Genomic DNA, 13,264 nt, shown 5'->3' on the forward strand with positions numbered 1-13,264 from the left:
ATGAGGTAGGTATTCCCAAAAGAAGCCTATGAAAGTTTGTGAAAAGAGGTGCCCCAAACCCCATACCAAAAGCAAGTGAGGTCCCTAGAGTGCCATATCCTGGAAGGACAGTTTCTGTAAGCCAATCTCATTAACCCCAGAGGGCGAGAAAAAGGGGGAATAGCATTGGATAGGACAGTCAAGAAAAAATGGTCATGTTTACTAGCTTCTATTCCTAAAGAGATGATACTTGATAGGCAAGCTTTCTTATCTTCATTTTTTTTCCTTTTTCTTTTCTTTTTCTAAATATTAAATATGGACCAAAGATGGAACATACAGAAATAAAATCATTCAGCTACTGTATTTACTGGGTTTTCCATTCCCACATTTTTAAACCAGACTTTAACAGTGGTAAAGTTTGTTTCTCAAATGTCTGTTAATAGTACCCCTCTAAACAAACTGTTTCTGTTCCTCATGTATATGACTGCTTTTAGGAACAAAACCTTAAAATTACATTCTTAAACTCTGAGGTTGAGGTATATAGTACTTAGGAAATTTTTCCATGAGGAATTCTGTGGTAAATATTGGCTTTAGTAGTTACCATTCATAGTAACTTTCTAGTAAAGAATGGTTGTCATATCTTATGATAACCCTGTAATCAAGACTGCAGTTTTAGTTATTTTAGACAAAATTATATAAGTTATATTAACCTTAAACATATTCCAAATGACTCTGAAGGGGTGGTACTTTTGACCTTATCAGAATACGATTACTATTCAAAATTATACATATAAGGGTATTCAAATATCCAAAGTGCCAGGTTAAATGTGATAAATGTGGTCATCAACTGAATATTCATATTTTCCCCTAAGCATCTTGCCTGGGTAGCTCCAACCATAATTTTCGCAAAAGATGACAAGGAAAAACAAAACAACAAACCCCAAATAAAAAAATAAAATGAGATAAGCACCCATTTTCAATGTTACTATTATTTAAGTGCAACAATACCAAAAATCATACTGTATCTGTGCTAGAATTCAGAATTGTAAGTCTACTATCATCCTCTACATAATTTCCCAAAATGAACCTTCAAAGAGAATTTCCACACTTTGTTGATACTGTGATTAAGGGACTTCCAAACTCTTTTAAACTTTCTCCTTTTTGATGGTGGTGGTGGGGGTAGTGGTAGTGGTTATGAAACCTCATAATGCCTTGTGGTGCTTGTAGTTATCACTTTTTAGGGATCTTTTATGTGAAACTAGTTAAAGACAGACATAGCCATGGGCAAAAGGAGTTTCTCTTTTGCTCTTGTGGCAACAGGAAAAAGACTCTCTGTATTAAGTTTTAATACATATTGCCACTTATATTGAAAAAAAATTCACTGTTGTTATTGTTGCTTTCTATATAATAGGTTTGTTTCTTCATTACCCCCAGACCACCAAAGTAGGGAAATGAATTAGCAAATTCAGGATGATATGTAAACACTTTGTAAAAGAATCCAGACATGAAAAAAAGAGTCTTCAAGAGCTATGGTTTTGAGATTTTGTAGAACTTGGCTTTATAATTTGTTTGATAAATGTAAATTCCATTTTAAAAGTATGCTTTTGGTTAGCATATATTGAACAGTGTGGCTAAAACCACGACAGTGGTTTTTGTTTTGTTTTAAAAATATAGTCAAAAAGTTAAATTTGACTTAGGTCCTAAAATATCCCCCTACAAAGTATAAATCAAAGTCCAATGGCAACAATGTTAAGGAAATGCCATGTAGCAAGACCAATAAATTATGATATAACCAATGGCATCATCCTAGTTTTTGATAAGCTATTAAGGGAAAACCTTAGCTTTCTTACTAGGGAGTCTGGAACAGGACTGTGAGATACAACACATGCACTCAAATCATAGGGGAAGGAGACAATGAAAGACTAATTAGAAACCACACATGACTACAATACTATGATAGCCATTACTGTTATCAATGAACAATTCTATCAAAGACACTCCAAAATGTTTCTTGTAAAGTAATTATATCAGAAATGGGAATAAAAGTATCCAAGTGGGATATGGGACAAATGACAAGATAAACTTTTTCAGTGCCCGAAAGCAACTATTAAACAGCATGTGTGTGAAGAAAAAAAAAGTTTCCAAACCTAAAGATTTATATAGTTCTTTGTATTAGAAATACCAAAAGGAATTAATTGTAAAAATATGAGGCTTACTCTTTTTTGACACCATTTAAAAAAATAATGACTAAGTATTACTTCACATAATGAAACTTTCCACTTAGAAATAAAATTCTACTGGAACAACAGAAAAAATTAATGTTATACATCCCAAATGTATACCTATCCCTTCATGGATTAATTGATCCAAAAAACTGTACCTCAAGATGTGATTCTTTTCAAGGCCAAGAATACAAAACAATAGATGCAAGGTGTCCAAACAAAAGATCTTTTCTACTCATGATCAAGTTCCTAGGCCAGAGTACACTTCAGTTTGTTATTTTCCTTCAGACCTCTCTCCCTCTCCTCAGTTACAGCAAAGTTTCCAGAATACTAAGTAAACTGAGGTTGAGGACATCTGCATCACTCTCTGATAGAAGTATTCCATCAAGAAGAAATAACCCAGTGCCTGCTCATACCAAAAAAAAAAATACACTAGAAACATATAACTGCACATTTGAACAGGCAAAAATAAGGATCAGTAAACTAGAAGATAGGACAATTGAAATTGTACATTCAGAACAGATAGAGAAAAAACTGAGCAGTGTCTCAGAGTTTTGCTTGACAGCATGACGCACACAAAGATATACATCATGGATTTCTCAGAAGAGAAGGGAAAGGGGCAGAAAGACTATTTGAATAAATAATGGCCCAAAATTTCCTAACTCTTATGAAAGTCTTAAATACACATATCTGAGAGGTGCAAAGTACTCAAAACAGTACTCAATCCTCATAGACCTACTCAAGACACATACTAATCAGAATGTCAAGTGCCAGAGACAAGGAGAGAATTCTGAAAGCAGTCAGAAAAAGCAATACATCATATGCAAGGGATGCTCAATAAAACTAAGTGCTGATTTCTCATCAGAAACTACAGAGGTAAGAATGCATCAGTATGATATAATTAAGGTAATGAAAGAAAATCTGCTAGCCCAAAATTCTTTATCCAGCAAAATGTCCTTCAAAAATGGAGATCCTGTCACCACTGTTATTCAACATTGTGCTGGAATTCCAGCCAGAGCAACTAGGCATATAAAAGAAATAAAAGGCATCCAAATTGGAAAAAAATTTAAAAAAAAATAATGACCAGGAGAGTGTGGCACAAGGAAAGCATGGCTGATGGCACTAATCTGACTTCTTATTTTACAACACTTGCAGGTTTCACCACACTTTTCTGGGTACTACACTGGACCACACTATAGTAATGTTCTTGAATATTTGCTTGATAAATCTTAAAATTTTCTTAATTCAGATTATAATATCCAGAAACTTCATGACTTCCAGATTGCTGCCACCAAGTGCACTAGCAGCATATCAGGATCTTGCAGACAGTGTGGTGCATGAATCAAGGTGGGAATTAACAGATCCCACATGATGCCACTCTTCCCTATCCAGTGAGGTTTGCATCCTCTTAATAATCATGGCCACAATAACATAGAAAATAATAGCACAAATCCTGACTACTCATATACAGTACTGAAAGTGTGACTGCTTATGAACTCATTCAAATGATACTTTTATGTTTCTGCTTTCCTTTATTACAATTTTGAAGTTTAACAGTGTTTTGCAAATGCACCACTGAAACAATGAAAAAATGCAAGTAGGCAAGCAACAAAGGGTAGAAAAACAATGTATGTTAAAAGATATCCTGGATCGTTCCAGAAGCCATGTTTCTTGAGGATGATTGAATAATGATAGAGCTTTCACAGTGTGACTGTGTGATTGTGAAAACCTTGTGTCTGATGCTCCTTTTATCTACCTTGTCAACAAACGAGTAGAACATATGGAATAAAAATAAATAACAGGGGGAACAAATGTTAAAATAAATTTAGTTTGAAATGCTAGTGATCACTGAAAGCGAGGGGTAAGGGGTATGGTAGGTATAATTTTTTTTTTCCTGTTTTCGTTTTATTTCTTTTTCTATTGTCTTTTTATTTCTTTTTCTGAATGGATGCAAATGTTCTGAGATGAATATGCAACTAAGTGATGATATTGTGAATTACTGATTATCTATGTTAATGTTTTATTTCATTTGTTAATTTTTTAAATTAATAAATAAATTTTAAAAAGATATCCTGGATTATCATAAAATAACTTGCATCTAAAAAAGTCCTCTTGAAAGAAATCCACATAAACATTACATCTTATTCGCCTGTATTTTTGGCATATATGTAAATCATCCAATCTAAGATATAAATTGCTTCATACATATATTGTAAGGAATTAAACACATAAAAAAGCTTTGTAAACTAAGGTTCTCTATAAATCAAAGGGATTATACTAGCATCTCAATGAGAAGTGAGATTACAAGTAATACTATACATATTTTATTGATGATGCCTACATCAAAAAGCAGGGCTTGCCAAGATTCAGTGGGCTTGTGGATTAGAGCTATCCCATCATTAAGTCCCTAACTCAAATAATTTAATTATATGGTAGGAAAAGAGCTATAGTAAAGTAAAGACACAGTACTTTTTAATAAATCAAAATTAGGCCACTAGGGTGGGCCATCGTGGTTCAGCAGGCAGAGCTCTCGCCTGACATGCTGGAGACCTGGGTTTGATTCCTGGTGCCTGCCCATGCAAAAAAATTAGGCCACTAGAACCTCAAAACCTAGAGTATATCAATGACAAAAACAGTAGAAATAAATAGCCTAGACATACATATCAGATGTTAGCATGATTACAAGTTATCAGGAAATGAATAAAAAATTAATTTCACAAGAGTCTATATTCATTCAGGTTCTAACCAAATATTTAACAATGAACTTCTGTATACCAAGCACTATTCTGGGGAGTGGGAGTGGGTGTATGTGTGTAGGCTAGGGATTTGGCATATTGGTCAGGGTAGGTTTGACTGCTCCATGCAAAGGAAATAGGCAATAAGTCGTAAGATAGGAAGAGAGTAGTAGAAAATGAGGTCAGACGAGTAATGGGATAGGATGTGGGAGGGAGAGAATCATAAGGCCTTTTAGGCTTAAGAACTTTGAACTCTGAAAAAAATGGGGAATTACTGGAAGGTTTTGAGCAGAGAAGTAATATTATTTACATTTTAATAGGATCACACGGGTTGCTGTGTTGAAAACAGAAATGTCCAGGATAGAAATGGAGAGTTCTTTTGGGAGACTTCTGCAGTAATTTAGATGAGAGACAATGGTAACATGGATCAGCACTGGACATGGTCAGATTCTAGGTACATTCTGAAGATAGAGATAATAGGATTTCTTGATCAGTATCAAGAATGGTTCCAAAGTTGGAGCACAGAATAGCAATAAATGATGTTGGAGAGGCTGTGTGGGAAGACTGAGAGTTCAGTTTTGGTCATGTAGAGCTTGAGATGTCTATTAAATATCCAAATGGAGATACTAAGAACATAGTTGGATATAAGCATCTGGAGTTCAGGAAACAGGTGTAGGCTACAAACATCAATCTGTGAACTGCAGGCAGAGAGATGGTATTTGAAGCTACGAGACTGGTAAAGATCACCAGCACAGTGAGTACAAAGCATGCCAAGGACTTAGCTGGGGAGAGGGGATGCTCCAACAAGAAGAAATTGAGAAGACTAGTGATCTGCAAAGGAGACTGAGCAAGAGTGACTGGTGAGATAGGAGGAAAACAGTGTAGTATGTTGTTCTGGAAAACAAGAAAGTAAAGTGTATCGAGGAAGAATTAACCAACTGCTGATAAACCAAGTAAGATGAGAATGGTAAATGACCACTGGATTCAACATCGTTAACAGTCATTAGGGACCTTGATAGAAACAGGTTTAATGGAATACTATGAGGGAAGGCCCGAATGGAAAGGGTTTAATAAAGGGGCAAAACACTAGTAACTAAAAAGAAAAAATAAATGGGACTTCATCAAAATTAAAAACTTTTGTGCATCAAAGGACATTATTAAGATAGTGAAAAGACAACCTACAAAATAGAAGAAAATATCTGAAAACCATGTATCTTAATATCCATAATATATAAAGAACTATATAACTCAACCAGAAAAAAAGACAAACATCCCAATTTAAAAATGGGCAAAGGATTTAAATAGATATTTCTCCAAAGAAGATACACATATGGCCAATGAGCATATAAAAAGCTGATGGACGTTATTAACCTTTAGAGAAATGCAAATCACAACTACAAGGAGACACTACTTAATACCCACTAGGATGAGTATTATTAAAAAACAAAATAAGTGTTAGCGAGGATATGGAGAAATTGGAATGCTCGTATATTGTTGGTAGGAATACAAGGTTTTACAGCCACTTTGGAAATCAGTTTGATGGTTCCTCAGAAAGTTGAACAAAGAATTGCCATATAATCCAGCTATCCCACTTATTGGAATATACCCCAAAGAACTGAGACCAAGGACTTCAAATGATATCTCTCACCAATTTTCATAGCAGCATATCCACAGCTGCCAAAAGGTGGAAGTAAACAACTGTCCATTAACAGAAGAGTTACAAAACAAAATGTAGTATATCCATACAATGGAATATTATTCAGACATAAAAAGGAATTATGTACTGATACATGCTACAACATGGATGAACTGTGAGGCATCATGTTGAGTGAAATAAGACAGACATGAGTGGGCAAATAATGTATGATTTCACTTACATGAAATACTTAGAACAAGTAAATTCATAGTGACAGAAAACAGAATAGGAGGTGGAGGACAGGATGGAGAGTTACTGCTTAATGGTATGAGTTTCTATTTAGAATGCTGAAAATATTCTGGAAATAGATAAGTATGAGTTACACAATGTTGTCAACATACTTAATGTTTCAAAATTGTTCACTTAAAAATGGTTAAAATAATTTTTGTTTTTGTATCTTATCAATTTAAAAAACTTGAAAAAAAAGAGACAAAGGGGAAGAGAAATTGAAGGTAATATACTTATATAAACAATTGTTTTAAAGAGTTTTACTGCTAAGGGGAATGAAGAAATAGAACAGTGGTAGCAGAGCAAGTAGAGCTGAAGGAAGGATTTTTAAAGAAGGTTATTTCAAGGTAAGTTTTTGTGTTCTAAAGAGAGTGATCAGGTAAAGAACAAAAAATGAATGAAGAAAAGGGAGAATTGCTGAAATTATGCCCCTAAGTAAGTTAGAGGAACAGGAACTAGTAGAGAAATCAGCTATAGACAGAACAAAGAAAACTGATCTACGGTAACAGAGAGAGGGCAGAGTATGCTAGTGTAGATACTGGCAGGTAAGTATATGTGAGGATGGATAAACAGTAGAAATTCTTTAATTGCTTTAATGTTCTCAGCTGATGAAAATTATGCTTCAGACAATTTTAATAAGACAAACAGAAAAGCAAGAACTACTCATCTGCATAATTGTTTTTACCTGACCCACTCATATTACCTCAGTGCTTTCTTCTCCTAAAGATGCTCATCTGCTTTTACATATAACCAGGCTAGTGAATAACTGCATCTATTTTTATGCTCTTGTAGAAGGCTCACTTATATGATGATAAATCACTACTTTGAGCTTTAGATTACAGTATACTCACCAGTAGACCTTTTCTTCTAAGGAAGAATATTCTAACCTTGCAAGTGTAAAAGTGAGATGCAGTTTTTTAGAACAGGGGACTGTGATGTCCCCTATGTGAAAAAAATAACAAGTTTTCAAGGGTATTTACCAACAGTGGTCACAGGAGGCTGGGAAGGGTACTGGGAACTCGTTGTGGCAGGATACGGACCACCAGGTGGGTAAGGACAGCCTGGGTAACCACTAAAGAAAAGAACAAAAACCATTAAATGTTTATATTACATAATGTCAAGAACCTTTTTCAGGATGTTAAGCTTGATACATTGCTTTTTCAGTTGTTAAAAAATTTACAGCTTTATACCTGCAGGTGACTAAGTAAAGTTCTGCGGATATTTACTCTAGTAAATAGTTAAAACACACTTGTTTGACCTGGTTATCTATGGGTCACCTTCAAAGCAACAGAAAACTAGAATATTTCCATGGGTAGTCAATAGTATCAGAATGGGATCAACAAATTCGATGAGAATTTTTCCCTTCTGATTTCCTAGTCTATAGGAAAATGATACTATTTAATTTTTACCTGTGAATCACTGGTAATTTTTGCAAATATTTGACCTACACTCTTCTTTTTTTTTCTTCTAATATATATTTTTAGTTTTTATTAATAAAACCGATCACCATACAATATGAACATTCTTTTTTTATCACACAGCTGTATATTCATCATGATCATTTCTTAGAACATCTGCATCAATTCAGAAAAAGAAATAAAAAGAAAACAAAAAAAACTTCATACATACCATACCGTTTACCCCTACCTTTCATTGGTCACTAGCATTTCAATCTACTAAATTTATTTTAACATCTGTTCCCCCTATTTATTTATTTGTAATTCATATGTTTTACTCATCTGTCCATAAGGTAGATAAAAGGAGCATCAGACACAAGGTTTTCACAGTCACACAGTCACATTGCAAAAGCTGTATCATTATTCAATCATCTTCACGAAACATGGCTGCTGGAACACAGCTCTACATTTTCAGGCATTTCCCTCCAGCCTCTCTGTTGTGTCTCAATTAAAAAGGTGATATCCATTTAATGCCTAAGAATAACCTCCAGGATAACCTCTCAACTCTGGAATCTCTCGGCCATTGAAACTTTATTTTGTCTCATTTCGCTCTTCCCCTTTTGGTTGAGAAGGTTTTATCAATTCCTTGGTGTTGAGTCCCAGCCCATTCTAGGATTTCTTTCCCACATTGCGAGGAAGGTCCACACCCCTGGGAATCATGCCCCACATAGAGAGGGGGTGGGTGGTGAGTTTGCTTGTCATGTTGGCTGAGAGAGGGGCCACATCTGAGGAACAAAAGAGGTTCTCTTGGGGGGAACTCTTAGGCCTAATTTTAAGTAGGCTTAGACTGTCATTTATGGGGTTAAGTTTCATATGAACAAGCCCAAAGATTGGGGGCTCAACCTATTTCTTTGAATGTCCCCTCTGCTTGTGACAATATAAAGAATTTTCCAATTGGGGGAGCTGAATTTTCCCCCTTTCTCACCATTCTCACAAGGGGACTTTGCAAATAGTTTTTTACTCACTGTTCAGACCCTTCTGGGATTTATCAAGGCATCATTCTGGACAAACCTACAGAATCTCATGCCCTACTCAAGGTTCCATGTACTTAATGATGTTCAATTAAGCTGTCTGCATAAGTTATATTAGGAAATGCACTGGTCAAAATACAAATTTTGTACCAAATAAACATTGTTTGCTTTAGTCTCACACATAAGTTAATGTTTTAAAATGTTAATTACCATCAACTTTCAACATCCTACATTATTGACATTCCTTTGTTCTTCCTCATGCAAAACATTTTTAAATTTGTACATTTAGTCACTATCATTATACACTCTACGCATTCCTAGATTATACCATCTCAGTCTTCATCATATATCTTTCCTTCTGATTTCATTTGTGCCCCCAGGCCTTCTCCCTCTATCATTCTCACATTCATCTTCATTCAGTGTTCTAACATTATTGTATTACAGTTAGGTAGTATTGTGCTATCCACTGCTGAATTTTTACAATCAGTCCAGCTGCACAGTCTGTAAAACTTCAGTTCCAATTACGCAATATCTACCATATTTCTATCTCCTGATGACCTCTGTTCTTAACTGAAATTATCCAAGTTGATTCATTAATGTTAGTTGATATCAGTGAGACCATACAGTATTTGCCCTTTTGTTTCTGGCTAATCTCACTCAGCATAATGTCCTTAATGTCCATCCATGTTGTTCATATTTCATAACTTTATTCTGTCTTACAGCTGCATAATATTCCATGTATGTATATACCACAGTTTGTTTAGCCAGTTGTCTGTTGATGGACATTTGGGCTGTTTCCATCTCTTTGCAACTGTAAATAATGCTGCTATAATCATTGGTGTACAAATGTCCGTTTGTGTCTTTGCCCTCTCATCCTCTGAGTAGATACCTAGCAATTGTATTGCTGGGTCATATGGCAGTTCTATACTTAGCTTCCTGAGGAACTGCCAAACTGTGTTCCACAGCGGTTGTACCATTTGACATGACCGTCAACACTGGATAAGTGTGTCTCTTTCTCCACATCCTCTCCAGCACTTGTCGTTTTGTTTTATTGATAATGGCCATTCTGGTGGTGTGAGATGATATCTCATTGTGGTTTTGATTTGCATTTCCCTAATAGCCAGGGAAGTTGAGTATCTTTTCATGTGCCTTTTTGGCCATTTGTACTTCCTCTACTGAGAAATGTTTGTTCAAGTCTTTTGCCCATTTTGTAACTGGGTTGTTTGTCTTTTTGTCGTTGAGTTGAAGAATCTCTTTATATATTCTGGATACCAGGCCTTTATCTGATACATTGTTTTCAAATATTCTCCCATTGTGTAGGCTGTCTAAAAAGATAAAAACCTTGATGAAGTTCTCTGGTGCACAAAAGTATTTAATTTTGAGGAATTCCCATTTATTTATTTATTTCTTCAATGCTCATGTTTTGGGTGTAAGGTCTAGGAAACCGCCTCCTATTGTATGATTTATAAGATATTTCCCTACATTCTCTTCTAACAGTTTTGAATGATCCTCTTTCATTCTTTTGCATGTGGATATCCAGTTCTCTAGGCACCATTTATTGAAGAGACTGTTCTGTCCCAGGTGAGTTGGCTTGACTGCCTTATCAAAGATCAATTGTCCATAGATGAGAGGGTCTCTATCTGAACACTGTATCGATTCCAATGGTCAGTATATCTGTTTTTATGCCAGTACCATGCTGTTTTGACTACTGCAGCTTCATAATACACCTTAAAGTCAGGTAGTGTGAGACCTCCGACTTCATTTTTCTTTCTCATGATACTTTTAGCTATTCAGGGCACCCTGCCCTTCCAGATGAATTTGGTTATTGGTTTTTCCTTTTCTGAAAAGTAAGTTTTAGGGATTTTAATTGATATTCCATTGAATCTATATATCAATTTAGGTAGAATTGTCATCTTAACTATATTTAATATCCCAATCCATGAACACGGTATGCCCTTCCATTTATTTAAGTCTTCTCTTTTTTTTTTTTTTTAACAAATTCTTATGGTTTTCTCTGTATAAGTCTTTTGTCTCTTTATTTAAATTTATTCCTAAATATTTTATTCTTTTGGTTGCAACTGTAAATGGATTTTTTTCATGATTTCCCCCTCAGACTGTTCATTACTAGTGCGTAGAAACACTACAGATTTTTGAGTGTTGATCTTGTAACCTGCCTCTTTGCTGTACTCATTAATTAGCTCTAGTAGTTTTGCTGAGGATTTTTCAGGGTTTTCAACATACCATATCATCATATCATATGTACCATGTATCATATCATCAGCAAACAGTGAGAGTTTTACTTCTTCCTTTCCAATTTTGATGCCTTGTATTTCTTTATCTTGTCTAATTGCTCTAGCTCGAATTTCCAACATAATGTTGAATAACAATGGTGATAGCGGATATCCTTGTCTTGTTCCTGATCATAGGGGGAAAGTTTTCAGTTTTTCCCCATTGAAGATGATATTAGCTGTGGGTTTTTCATAGATTCCTTTTATCATGTTGAGGAAGTTCCCTTCTATTTCTAACCTTTGAAGTGTTTTCAACAGGAAAGGATGTTGAATTTTGTCAGATGGGGGGGACCTTCTTAATGACTGGTTCAATTTCTTTACTTGTGATTGGTCTGTTGAGGTCTTCTATTTCTTCTCGAGTCAATGTTGGTTGTTCATGCCTTTCTAGGAAGTTGTCCATTTCATCTACTTTGTCTAGTTTATTAGCATAAAGTTGTTCACAGTATCCTCTCATTACATCCTTTATTTCTGTGGGGTCAGTGGTTATGTCTCCTCTTCCATTTCTGGTTTTATTTGTTTGCATCCTCTCTCTTCTTCTTTTTGTCAATCTCACTAAGGGTTCATTAATCTTATTGATTTTCGCATAGAACCAGTTCTGGTTTTGTTAATTTTCTTGATTCTTTTCATGTTCTCAATTTCATTTATTTCTGCTCTAATCTTCATTATTTCTTTCCTTTTGCTTGCTTCGGGGTTAGTTTGCTGTTCTTTCTCTGGTTCTTCCAAGTAGACAGTTAATTCCTCGATATTTGCTCTTTCTTCTTTTTTGATATAGGCATTTAGGGCAATAAATTTCCCTCTTAGCACTGCCTTTGTTGCATCCCATAAATTTTGATATGTCGTGTTTTCATTTTCATTTGACTCGAGATATTTACTGATTTCTCTTGTAATTTCTTCCTCGACCCACTGGTTGTTTAAGAGTGTGTTGTTGAGCCTCCATGTATCTGTGAATTTTCTGGCCCTCTGCCGATTATTGATTTCCAACTTCATTCCTTTATGATCTGAGAATGTGTTTTCTATTATTTCAATCTTTTAAAATTTACTGAGACTTGCATTGTAACCCAGCATATGGTCTATCCTTGAGACTGATCCATGAGCACTTGAGAAAAAGGTATATTTTGCTGTCGTGGGGTGTACAATGGACCTGTAGATGTTCTGGTCCATTGATGAGAGTGTGGAATTGAAGTCTCCAACTATTATGGTAGATGTGTCTATTTCTCTTTTCAGTGTTTGCCTCATGTATTTTGGAGCATTCTGGCTTGGTGCATAAATATTTATGATTTTTATGTCTTCTTGTTGAATTGTTTCTTTTATTAATACATAGTGTCCTTTTTTGTCTCTTTTAACTTTTTACATATGAAGTCTAATTTGTTGGGTATCAGTATGGCTACTCCTGCTCTTTTCTGATCATTATTTGCATGGAATATCTTTTCCCAATCTTTCACTTTCAACCTATGTTTATCCTTGGGTCTAAGATGCATTTCCTGTAGACAGCATATAGATGATTCCTGTTTTTTAATCCATTCCGCCAGTCCATGTCATTATTTTGGGGAGTTTAATCCATTAACATTTAGTGTTATTACTGTACGGGCAGTACTTTCTTCTACTATTTTGCACTGTGGATTTTATATGTCGTATCTAATTTTTCTTCTTTTTACCTTTACTTATAGTCTTCATTTCTACACTCTTCT

General features: G+C 35.1%; 2 protein-coding genes across 4 annotated transcripts in view; one reads left to right on the forward strand and one right to left on the reverse strand.

Moving 5' to 3' along the window:
• LDHAL6A (lactate dehydrogenase A like 6A) overlaps positions 1-13,264 on the forward strand; it is a 156,599-nt gene that overhangs the window by 109,328 nt on the left and 34,007 nt on the right. The window lies entirely within an intron of this gene.
• TSG101 (tumor susceptibility 101) overlaps positions 1-13,264 on the reverse strand; it is an 84,304-nt gene that overhangs the window by 17,591 nt on the left and 53,449 nt on the right. For both annotated transcript variants that reach the window (XM_077114181.1, XM_077114179.1), the window contains one exon: positions 7,841-7,932. In XM_077114181.1, coding sequence (XP_076970296.1) covers positions 7,841-7,932 — 92 coding nt within the window. The remainder of the gene's footprint in view (positions 1-7,840; positions 7,933-13,264) is intronic.

This window comes from Tamandua tetradactyla, chromosome 8 (genome assembly GCF_023851605.1).
Source record: "Tamandua tetradactyla isolate mTamTet1 chromosome 8, mTamTet1.pri, whole genome shotgun sequence".
Lineage (NCBI taxonomy): Eukaryota > Metazoa > Chordata > Mammalia > Pilosa > Myrmecophagidae > Tamandua > Tamandua tetradactyla.